At 42.8% G+C, this 12939-nt stretch overlaps 1 protein-coding gene across 3 annotated transcripts in view; it reads right to left on the bottom strand.

The window, feature by feature from the left end:
- LOC124135295 (adenylate cyclase type 2-like) overlaps positions 1 to 12939 on the bottom strand; it is a 115472-nt gene that overhangs the window by 12069 nt on the left and 90464 nt on the right. The window contains exons 10-18 of one of the 3 annotated variants that reach the window (XM_048398994.1): positions 12559 to 12717; positions 11345 to 11483; positions 8734 to 8775; positions 7515 to 7664; positions 6546 to 6601; positions 6061 to 6144; positions 5153 to 5320; positions 2187 to 2271; positions 218 to 346 (exon numbers count right to left, since the gene is read on the bottom strand). In XM_048398994.1, the coding sequence (XP_048254951.1) occupies positions 218 to 346; positions 2187 to 2271; positions 5153 to 5320; positions 6061 to 6144; positions 6546 to 6601; positions 7515 to 7664; positions 8734 to 8775; positions 11345 to 11483; positions 12559 to 12717 (1012 nt within the window). The remainder of the gene's footprint in view (positions 1 to 217; positions 347 to 2186; positions 2272 to 5152; positions 5321 to 6060; positions 6145 to 6545; positions 6602 to 7514; positions 7665 to 8733; positions 8776 to 11344; positions 11484 to 12558; positions 12718 to 12939) is intronic. The other 2 variants (XM_048398995.1, XM_048398996.1) reach the window with 2 other exon arrangements.

The raw sequence follows: 12939 nt of genomic DNA, 5'->3' as shown, positions 1-12939 counted from the left end.
TTCTGAGGGATTCTTTGACGAAGAACTTGAACTCATACGCGCATTCTGATTGGTTTGTCGTATTTTCGCACACAACATTCATCGATAGGGGGACGAGTCTTCATGCAGGTTACGGAAAGGGGCGAGTGGTGACTTATGTGGACTTTTATAGCCAGTTAATTCCCTTGCCTCAGGAAGATGTCCAGACAGGTGCTGGGGGAGATCTCGAGGTACTCACCAGACTGATACTGGAGGCAAAGAGGATGAGGCTGGTACAGCAGACAGAAATGACCAAACGGAGACAGGTGCTATAGGTGATGCATCGGCTGAACTTGACCAACACACTGACCAACTTGTTGCCAAAAGACTGTTCAAACAGAAAAAAAACAATACTGATATTAGAGACTCCACATTTACCAGTATAGGATTTTCAAAGACAAGACAATGTCTGTTAGGAGTGTTTTCAGAATGGACACGACTCATCACAAGGAGTATTTTGGATAGAAACTGATGGTAACCATGGTAACAGTATGCTTACTATTGTCAATATTTTGGCATTTCACCTCTAAAAACTATCGATGGTCTAGCATGGGATCGATGTCAAATAGAGGTTTACTAGCTGGACAGTAATATATCAATCTCATAAAAATCAGATTGTTTATTCCGGTTTGATACCTCTGTGCATGAAGCTTTGAGTGAGTGAGTGAGTATGGTTTTACGCCGCTTTTAGCAATATTCCAGCAATATCACGGCAGGGGACACCAGAAATGGGCTTCACACATTGTACCCATGTCGGGAATCGAACCCGGGTCTTCGGCGTGACGAGCGAACGCTTAAACCACTAGGCTTCCCGACCGCCCCAGAATCTCTGAGGACCCCTCAGGTTTGTTTGTTTGTTTGTTTAATGCCTCACTCAGCAATATTCCAGCTATATGATGGCAGTCTGTAAATAATCGAGTCTGGACCAGACAATACAGTGATTGACATCATGAGTCCAAGTGATTGGGATATGATGACATGCATCAACCAAGTCAGTGAGCCTGACCACCCAATCCCGTTAGTCGCCTCTTACGACAAGCATCGTCCCCTTTTTCGGCAAGCATGGGTTGCTGAAGACCTTTCTAATCAGCCAATGTAAATTCTTGGTATGAGTGAGCAAAGTGTCCAGACAATCATATCTGATTTTTGTACCATGAAAATTAAAATAAACATTCCACGTTTTATTTGAGAACCAGACAAGTGACATCAATCCTAATTTGATTGGCAGCTATTTTTTTAAAATGTGGTGTTAATGGGTCAGGGTTTATTTAAGACATAAATGACGAGTGGGCGTTGTTTATCGTACAATAAAACACTGCAGGGGAATAAACCATGAGGGGCACAGCCTCGAGTGGTTTATTCTTCTTGCAGTGTTTTATTGTACCATAAACAAAGACCACGAGTGGTTTACTTCTTAAATAAACCCTGACCCATTATATATCAACATTATGTGCAAGCTCATTAAGGATGTCAATAAAATCTACAAGCTTTAAAAATATTTACCCCCATTTAAATAATGATGACTCCCTGAATACAATCTGACTTCGGCAATGTCGGACAAGTCCATTTTTGAAAATGGGGGTAAGTCTGGTATTTCCTGGATATTCTCACAATTTTCACACCAATTATCTGTACCTTTTCTCCCAATACCAATACCACGCCTCCCATCTCGCCCACATTTGGATGCGATCATTCAGCCATAGCATTTATCTGCTTTTTCCAGCAACATCTGGGGGCGGTCGGGTGGCCTAGTGGTTAAAGCGTTCGCGCGTCACGCCAAAGACCCGGGTTCGATTCCCGACATGGGTACAATGTGTGAAGCCCATTTCTGGTGTCCCCTGCCGTGATATTGCTGGAATATTGCTAAAAGCGGCATAAAACCATACTCACTCACTCACTCACTCCAGCAACATCTATGGGGAACAACTCACTAGACACTTCCCTCTCAAATATAACGTTGTCCGATTTACGACATCATCAAAGATACTAGCATATGTTCGAATGTCGAGAAATGACATCATGATAGAACAATGTTTTATTGTGAAATAAACCACACTATGCTCTTCATTGTTCCTTGCGATTTATTGCGTAGCTATCTTATACATAATAATAGAATGGAGATATAATACACTTGATAAATGGGGATAGGTGAAATTCGGAACACTCACAATGCAGACTTCGGCAAATTGTATCACAGATATAAGCCCAAAGGTCACGACCCCCAAGATTCCAACTACCAGTAGCGGAATATCTCTGAAAAAAAGAGAGCAGACTTGCATAAATGGATATGTTTACTTTGGAATATATTGGGATCTGCAAGGATTCCAGATCAAAAACAAAAAAACAGTGGTTGTTTTGGGGAGCCGCCGTCTTGTTTTCCAAAACAAGGTATTTTTTTCAATGTGGAATCCTTATTCAAAGTTAACTTTGGACGAAAAATAAATACTCGAGGTAAGTGATTAAGAAACAGATTGGCATGTAGTTTTTACAATTATTTTACAATTTGAAGCCAGTCGGAGATGTCAAAATCTTACAGCCCACAAAGACAGTCTTTCCTGTAGCTCATATAGGAAAACTGTCCGCTTGTACTAGTCTGGACTAATGCTGGTTTTATAGCACTGGCCCATGCCACAGTTTAACATGAATACCCCACGCAGACATAGTTTACTGACTATGTCCTTGTTTTAGCCACTTAATGCTGAGTGCCAGGCAGGGTAACAATAAGTACTATCTTTTAACGTCTTTTGGTACGAAGTGGCTGGGGTTCGAACGCCTTTCCTTCCACTCTCCCCGGATGGACACTCTACCACTAGACCATGGAGGCGCTCTGATATTAAAGAACAGATGGGGGATGTGGAAGGTGGGGGATGTGGTAGTGGGGATGTGGTAGGTGGGGGATGTGGTAGTCGGGGATGTGGTAGTCGGGGATGTGGTAGGTGGGGATGTGGTAGGTGGGGGATGTGGTATGTGGGGGATGTGGAAGGTGGGGATGTGGTAGGTGGGGGATGTGGTATGTGGGGGATGTGGTATGTGGGGATGTGGTATGTGGGGATGTGGTATGTGGGGATGTGGAAGGTGGGGATGTGGTAGGTGGGGGATGTGGTATGTGGGGGATGTGGTAGGTGGGGGATGTGGTATGTGGGGATGTGGAAGGTGGGGATGTGGTATGTGGGGGATGTGGTATGTGGGGATGTGGTATGTGGGGATGTGGTATGTGGGGATGTGGAAGGTGGGGATGTGGTAGGTGGGGGATGTGGTAGGTGGGGATGTGGTAGGTGGGGATGTGGTATGTGGGGATGTGGTAGGTGGGGATGTGGTATGTGGGGGATGTGGAAGGTGGGGGATGTGGTAGGTGGGGATGTGGTATGTGGGGATGTGGAAGGTGGGGATGTGGTAGGTGGGGGATGTGGAAGGTAGGGATGTGGTAGGTGGGTATATGGTAGGTGGGGGATGTGGTAGGTGGGGATGTGGTATGTGGGGATGTGGAAGGTGGGGATGTGGTAGGTGGGGGATGTGGAAGGTAGGGATGTGGAAGGTGGGGATGTGGTAGGTGGGGGATGTGGAAGGTAGGGATATGGTAGTCGGGGATGTGGTATGTGGGGATGTGGTAGGTGGGGATGTGGAAGGTAGGGATGTGGTAGGTGGGGGATGTGGAAGGTAGGGATGTGGAAGGTGGGGATGTGGTAGGTGGGGGATGTGGAAGGTAGGGATATGGTAGTCGGGGATGTGGTAGTCGGGGATGTGGTAGTCGGGGATGTGGTAGTCGGGGATGTGGTAGGTGGGGATGTGGTAGGTAGGGATGTGGTAGTCGGGGATGTGGTAGTCGGGGATGTGGTAGGTAGGGATGTGGTAGTCGGGGATGTGGTTGTCGGGGATGTGGTTGTCGGGGATGTGGTAGGTGGGGGATGTGGTAGGTGGGTATATGGTAGGTGGGGATGTGGTAGTCGGGGATGTGGTACGTGGGGGATGTGGTAGTCGGGGATGTGGTAGGTGGGGGATGTGGTAGGTGGGTATATGGTAGGTGGGGATGTGGTAGTCGGGGATGTGGTACGTGGGGGATGTGGTAGTCGGGGATGTGGTAGGTGGGGGATGTGGTAGGTGGGTATATGGTAGGTGGGGATGTGGTATGTGGGGATGTGGTAGGTGGGTATATGGTAGGTGGGGATGTGGTAGTCGGGGATGTGGTACGTGGGGGATGTGGTAGTCGGGGATGTGGTAGGTGGGGATGTGGTATGTGGGGATGTGGTAGGTGGGGATGTGGTATGTGGGGATGTGGTAGGTGGGTATATGGTAGGTGGGGATGTGGTAGTCGGGGATGTGGTACGTGGGGGATGTGGTACGTGGGGGATGTGGTAGGTGGGGATGTGGAAGGTGGGGATGTGGTAGGTTGGGATGTGGTAGGTAGGGATATGGTAGTCGGGGATGTGGTAGGTGGGGATGTGGTACGTGGGGGATGTGGTAGGTGGGTATGTGGTAGGTGGGGATGTGGTAGGTGGGGATGTGGTAGGTGGGGGATGTGGTAGTCGGGGATGTGGTAGTCGAGGATGTGGTAGTCGAGGATGTGGTAGGTGGGTATATGGTAGGTGGGGATGTGGTAGGTGGGTATATGGTAGGTGGGGATGTGGTAGTCGGGGATGTGGTAGGTAGGGATATGGTAGTCGGGGATGTGGTAGGTGGGGATGTGGTAGTCGGGGATGTGGTAGTCGAGGATGTGGTAGTCGGGGATGTGGTAGTCGGGGATGTGGTAGTCGGGGATGTGGTAGTCGGGGATGTGGTAGTCGGGGATGTGGTAGTCGGGGATGTGATAGGTGGGGATGTGGTAGTCAGGGATGTGGTAGGTGGGGATGTGGACGTCGGGGATGTGGTAGTCGGGGATGTGGTAGTCGGGGATGTGGTAGGTGGGGTTGTGGTAGGTGGGGATGTGGTAGTCGGGGATGTGGTAGGTGGGGATGTGGTAGGTGGGGATGTGGTAGTCGGGGATGTGGTAGGTGGGGATGTGGTAGGTGGGGATGTGGTAGTCGGGGATGTGGTAGGTAGGGATATGGTAGTCGGGGATGTGGTAGGTGGGGATGTGGTAGTCGGGGATGTGGTAGGTGGGGATGTGGTAGTCAGGGAAGGGACGTCGGGGACGTACCTGGGCAGCATGATGGCTTGGATGATGATGACAGAGAGGAAGATTAGGGCACAGCAGGCCACCTGGTACTTGAACATCAGGTCAGCCTGGTGCATGTAACTGTGTTCCTGTTGCTGCTGCTTGAACGTCAGGATCACCCTGTTCACATCGGTGTTGTTCGGAAGACACCTGGTGGTCATACAAGGAATATTTTAATCACTCGCCAACTCACCCAAACCCACATAGAATAATGTTGCCTGAGCTCACTTCACTACAACATGACTGAAAGAGGCTGATATCTTGTTGGCTGCAATTGGATGACACTAAACACAGCATACCTAGGTTAATAATTCTTATTTATAGGAATGAAAACAAATAGCAGACTACATAGTCAGAATTAACATCAGCAGAAAAGTTGTCATAATTTTATCACTCGCATCAAACATTCAAGGTATGGTCATGTGTCCATGTTTATTTATATTTGTAATTAAGGTAGTTTGTTTGTTGTTAAACGCCGCACTCAACAATATTCTAGCTATATGACGGCAGTCTGTAAATAATCAAGTCTGGACCAGACAACCCAGTGATTAAGATCATGAGCATCGATCCACGCAATTGGGATCGATGACATGCATCAACCAAGTCAGCGAGCCTGACCACCCGATCCCGTTAGTCGCCTTTTACGGCAAGCATAGTCAACTTTTACAGCAAGCATGGGTTGCTGAAGACCTATTAAGGATGCGACACATGCACCTATAATCAGAAATGGTAGATTTGTTCCATATCTTTTGGCCAATTTCTGTTGGCTAAAAGTGCTAGGCTTGCTGAACAAACCATCCGTTGAACCAGTTAAACATTTACCACACACACACACACACACTCTGTCTCAGTCAGAATGGTTAACGTATGATGTACTACTGGGCACTGACCTCCCACCCCCGAGTTGGTCAAGGCGTTTACCCAGCTCCACCTTCACTTCCTGTTGTAGATACATGTCTCCTGACAACAGACTGCTGCAAACAGAACAGGATCAGAGTTATGTCCCTTGATGTGTTTTCAAGAGATGAAATGCATGCCTCCCACAGCTGAGAGTATATTGGGACAAAAGAACTAAAACAAAATTCTTTGACTTTGTCTTGTATACAAGAGTTATCTCCCTTGATGTGTTTTCAAGAAATGAAATGTATCCCACAGTTGACGATAATTTATGTCTCAGTACACAAGATTAAATTTTAAAAATTTATTTTTACACTTTAAGAAATGTTATCTTCAAAATGATTATGAAACACTCATTATTAATGAGAATATTTTTTTATGGGTAGTTATTTCATTAATAATTAATAATAGTATTTTTTTTTTATTGAATTATGGGAATTCAATGCCACATGATAACATTTTCTTGTCCAGGACACACCTTTGATCCAGTCCGCTTGAATTAATGATGAAATTTGTATCCACTAAGGCCAGACTCTGTTGGAAATAAGGCAAATGTTTATCAGTAAAACATATTCAACATGAAAATGAGTGAGATTGCCATAGTGCTGCTTTTAACAGGTATATGATGGTGTGTCTGCTTATCATAGGAGGAAAGCCCAAAGTGAAACAGGTCTTTGATGTTTAGGGAATGGTCATTTATTATTGGGGGTTAGGCTGGTCATGAATCCCACACCCCTCCCTGTAATAAATGACCAGTCCCAAAATAATGTTCCAATTTATTAAAAAAACACACAAAAAAACATTTGAAAAGTAAAAATAGAGCTTGTTCATTAAATCTAAAATACCAGTGCGATAATCAAAAGAAATAGTAAAACCCATTACACTCAAACCTTGTTATCTCGAAAACCGTTATCTCGAATGTACCGATATTTCGACCCTATCCTCTCTCCCAACCCCCTCACCATATCTCTATCATGCCTCATTATCTCGAATATCCTGATATCTCTAAATTACTCCATGGTCCTGTTAGGTTTGAGATAATGGGTTTAACTGTAATTTGAATTAAATAACAAATAAATTATCATCTCAAATATTGAACAATAGATAGTTATCTAATGCTTCTAAATGAAATAAAATTTCTAGCTTTTTAATATTACAAAGGTGCAAAAAGTAATAATAGAGTTTTAAACTTTTGCTGTTAGATCTTCATCGATACATTTCCATGTACATAGCCTAAATGCAAGGCAAAAGATAGTATATACTTGAAAATTCGAATTTGAACACACAAAAAATTACTAGGCTGCAAACAGTCGCCGAAACACTGCACACTTCACCATCAAATAACCCTTTCTTGATTGCTTCATATATAACCAACATAAAACATGGGTATATATTTTTTCTCTCAGCTGTTCATCCATTCATTGGAAGATGTAGGTGTAGAACTTACTGTGAGACTGAGGACTCGAGACACCATGGACGTAGACTGGAGGTTGGCGAAGGGTTTGTCTATACCCCAGGTCTCTAAGTACTTGGTGACTTTTAATGAGGCTCGCATCGTGTGTTCAAATCTTGTCCTCGCCAGCTTCTGTCTCCTTGGCTGGAAAATGAAAAAATCATGTTGCATAACCATTCAAGATGCCAAATCTTATTATTGTTGAATTTGTTAATTCAGTTATGAATAATGTGTTTTCATCGAAAATTGTTTTACCAGCTTGTAATAATTTTTAGAATAATTTTAGTTTTTTTCATACTAATGAACACACATTTATATCGATGAGGAAAACTTTGTTCAACAGGTTGATCTTGTCCTGAGATAGATAAGGAATTAATCATGTGACTTGCATACAGGATAACTGATTTATTTACAGTTAGATATGAGAATGTAATGGGAAGTCATCGTAAATCCTGACATTAATCGAGATCAGATACACCTTGTGTAATGCTAAAGATAGCACACCAAGACATCAATAAGACTAATTTCACAGCAATGAGGGGCGGTCTGGTAGCCTAGTGGTTAAAGCGTTTGCTCGTTACGCCGAAGACCCGGGTTTGATTCCCGATATGGGTACAATGTGTGAAGCCCATTTGAGTCCCCCGCCATGATATTGCTGGAATATTGCTAAAAGTGGCGTAAAACCAAACTCACTCACTCACAGCAATGAAGGTGAAGTGAAATGGGGTTAAACGTCATGTAGCAATGTGCATGGACTTGTGTGTGTGGCTGCTTGTACTAGTCCGAACTTATGCTGGTTTTATGGTGCTATTGCGCTGCGATACAATGCCGCATTTAACATGAATACCCCACTCAGACACTGTATTCTGACTCCGAATTGACCAGTCATTGTTTTAGCCCTTAATGCTAAGCGCCAGGCAGGGCAACAACAAGTACCATCTTTTAAAGTCTTTTTGTATGATGCGACAGGATCAAACCACCGACCTTCCACTCTCTGGATAGATGTTCATCCACTAGTTTGCAGCAATGCATAAAGCAAAGAGTTCTTATCAGAAAGTGAAAACTGTGATCATTCAGATGTGATCTTTTACCATACGTGAAACTTTATCTCTATTCGACTGAAGTGTATATGAACAACTGCTTCTGTGACATGGTGCTGTGTGCTACAGTTCAATATAGAAAAGCAGTGATAAGAGTTAGTTGTCCGTCTTACGGTATCCTCCAAACTCTCTCTGTCCCATAATTCCTCATCTGCCTGTCAATGATAGTCACCATAGTTCAAAGACAACAAAATGTTTCAGATGCCAAAACTGTTTTTAACACACAAGGTCTGCCTGTGTCATACAAGAATTATACCTGGAAGAGGTAACAAAAATAACTTGTACTAAAATGTGTTGAGATTTTTTTAAATGTTATAGTAATTCAGACACATATGAGAAATTAAAATATTAACAAGAGTTTGCCACTAATGTGGCTATATCCCCCGCCCCTGTTGCAGAATTTATGACAAAATTAAATCTTAACAAACCCTAACCTTTTTTAACGGAGGTGGAATTTGTCATGGAAATTGTAAAAAAAAAAAGAGTTTGGAACCTAAGTCCATCTTGTTGCCATGGAAACATAAAAATAAAAATTTCTAAAATTTCTAAGTAGCAAAAGGCACCAGTTCAGCATGTACTTGACAGACCTGCAAAGTTTCATGAAAAAATATTGAATGGTTTCTGAGTTATGCTCCGGAAACGAAACGTGACGGACGAATGTACGGATGGACGGAGCCCGTTTCTATATCCCCTACAAACTTTGTTGTGAGGGGGATAATAAACATTTATTCCCACAGTTTTAATGAGTATGAGACAAAATATATAGAATCCATTAGGTGATATCTTATCAAAAAGAGTTTGAGGATCTGCTGAAAAGTTGGAAAACAAGTAAATCTGAAATGCAATAAGGCCAAACGAACATTTCCCCACACAATTACTTTGTCTTACTGCATGATCATCAAGACATGTTTAACACTGCATACAATCTGCTCAACACTGCTTACAACCTCCTCAACACTGCATACAACCTGCTTAACACTGCATACAACCTGCTTAACACTGCATACAACCTGCTAAACACTGCTTACAATCTGCTCAACACTGCTTACAACCTGCTTAACACTGCATACAACCTGCTTAACACTGCATACAACCTGCTTAACACTGCATACAACCTGCTTAACACTGCTTACAATCTGCTCAACACTGCTTACAACCTGCTCAACACTGCATACAACCTGCTTAACACTGCTTACAATCTGCTCAACACTGCTTACAACCTGCTTAACACTGCTTACAATCTGCTCAACACTGCTTACAATCTGCTCAACACTGCTTACAATCTGCTCAACACTGCCCTACAATCTGCTCAACACTGCTTACAACCTGCTCAACACTGCTTACAATCTGCTCAACACTGCTTACAACCTGCTCAACACTGCTTACAATCTGCTCAACACTGCTTACAACCTGCTCAACACTGCTTACAATCTGCTCAACACTGCTTACAATCTGCTCAACACTGCATACAACCTGCTTAACACTGCATACAACCTGCTCAACACTGCTTACAATCTGCTCAACACTGCATACAACCTGCTCAACACTGCTTACAACCTGCTCAACACTGCTTACAATCTGCTCAACACTGCTTACAATCTGCTCAACACTGCTTACAATCTGTTTAACACTGCTTACAACTGCTTATAACTTGTTTCACACTGTGTACAACCTGCTAATAATTTGCTAAACACTGTATACAATCTGTTTAACACTGCTTACAACTGCTTATAACTTGTTTCACACTGTGTACAACCTGCTAATAATTTGCTAAACACTGTATACAATCTGTTTAACACTGCTTACAACTGCTTATAACTTGTTTCACACTGTGTACAACCTGCTAATAATTTGCTAAACACTGTATACAATCTGCTTAACACTGCTTACAACTGCTTATAACTTGTTTCACACTGTGTACAACCTGCTAATAATTTGCTTAACACTGCATACAATCTGCTTAACACTGCTTACAACTGCTTATAACTTGTTTTACACTGCTTGACACTGTTTACAACCTGCTTAACACTGCTTACATGGCAACATTCTCAGACAACTGTTTGATTAACAATTTTGAATTTGTCCAGGATGTTTTTTCTTAATCTGGAAACTAAAAATAAAATATGAATAAAATCTGTCTAAATGGCACGGGGCACCACTTTCATGAGCTGAATATGATATTAGCTTGGTACATGATTCCTATGAATTACACACAAGAACTAGAACAACTTAGTAAGGTTAAAAAATAGACCATCCTCAATAATACAGGTTATTTTTTCTCCATTCTATTAAGACCCAATACCCAGAACCCCTTTGCTTTGGATTACCATAGCTCCATTTTGAGCCTCATTCAAACAATTGAGTGCCAATATGGTTGTTCTGCTGTTTTAGCAATATTCTAGCCATATCCTAGAGGGGGACTCCAGAAATGGGCTTCACACATTGTACCAATTTGTGGCATCAAACCTGGGTCTTTGGCAAGAGGGCAGTGGGGTAGCCCAGTGGTTAAAGCGTTCGCTCATCACGCTGAAGACCCTGGTTATATTCCCCACATGGGTACAATGTGTGAAGCCCATTTCCGGTGTCCCCCACGATGTTGCTGGACCTGTTTCAAAACGGAATGGAGATACAGTACCCTGGATGATAAAGGATGATAAAGGATGGTAAAGGATGAAAGGATATCCAATTAGCAAATAAAAGGTCATAAATGAACGTCTCACTCACCCTCCTCTCGAAAGGCACGACAAGGAAGGTCTTCATGTTGTTATCGGCGATGAAGCGACTCCGAGTATCGGCGTTGCCAGGCTCCACCTCATACTGTCCCCCAAGACTGTCGAGGGTCTGCTGGGAGATGTGAACACGTCTGGGGGTAGGGGGAGAGAATGTCAACAGTCGAGACAAAAGCTGATGACATCTTATGTCCCTTTGGTAACATTGTCATATTGAAGAAAATCTTACAGGACGTTGAAAGTAATGAAAAATGTTTTATGTCAAATTTGGTAAAATTTGTCCAGAAAATCAATTGATGGGACATCCTTTTCCCTAGTGTCATGGTCGTACGTTTATAATGAACACGCTTATAACATGCTGATAGACATAACGAACTGTTTTTATGGTCCGGGGACCCATTCCACAAAGGTATCGTAGCGCTACGACAGTCGTAAGTCTATGTATGATTGTCTTAGCGCTACGATCGCTTTGTGGAACAGGGCCCTTGTCATTTGCTGTATATTTTATCAAATAAAATTGTTGGAGATAACAGACACGCTTATAACAAAATAATAGAAATAGCAAAATCACTCTGTGGTCCCTTGTGTACTCAATGTCAATGTTTATGGTAACAACAAATTATTAATCTCTGCTACTGCTCACCAATCTGCCTATCAAAACATCCACGGCCACGCGCAGCTGTTCAAAGTGGCTACCGGTATAAATAATTGAAGGAATCCGATGAACTCAATTTACACCCTCACTTAACAAAAGTAAAACAGTGGCCGAATCTGCAAACCCAAGGTTTTTTAAAATGTTCGAGTCAATTACAAATTCAACTCCAAAATCGTCCGCAAATGGGTGATCCGGTTTGACAAGTCTATGGCAGGTGACACTTCTGTCCGTATGTCAATGAAACTGTGTTAATAATATATTTATGATATGTATTTACTTGTTAAGTATTTTATGTCATTTATGAGATTAATGAAAATAGGACATTGAAATGCTTATAATAAACTACGGTTATAACAATCTAAAATAAGTGGTCCCTTTGAGTTTATTATAACCGTAGATTACTGTACATTGATCAATGTTGGTTATATCTTTTATTGGTCAAATGATGAGCCCTACCAAATGTTTGCAAAAATGAAAAAAATATATGAAAAAAGTGTTGGGTATTGATTTATGTGTTTTTTAAACATCAGTTGTTTGTATCTTTGTTTCCTCACCCAGGCACTCCGGACGACTCCATGTGGTTGGCGATGGTTACATCATCAGACCACACGTCATACTGCCACTTTCTCCGCCCCAGAACTCCACACAGCACTGTGCCTGTGTGAACTCCAATACGCATGTCTACATTCACACCAGTTGCCTCCCTCACTTCCCTGTGTGGAAAATAACTGTCATTAGTACATTGTCCCATTCGTGACCAACTTGTATTATTCCGGGACAAGCCGAATTGCCACTCGTGCCCCTCTTGTGGTCATTTTTGTGACTGGGTTCCGTCTAAGCCATAATGGGCATAGCTAAAAGAATTGTCAACTCGTTGCGTAATTCACGTATATTTCCTCCATATATCATATATATTCAAGAAGCTATTTAAAACA

The sequence above is a fragment of the Haliotis rufescens genome, unplaced genomic scaffold (assembly GCF_023055435.1).
Source record: "Haliotis rufescens isolate VD_foot unplaced genomic scaffold, xgHalRufe1.0.p SCAF_19, whole genome shotgun sequence".
In the NCBI taxonomy this organism is placed as follows: Eukaryota; Metazoa; Mollusca; class Gastropoda; order Lepetellida; family Haliotidae; genus Haliotis; species Haliotis rufescens.
This window is presented reverse-complemented; position numbering and strand designations above follow the sequence as displayed.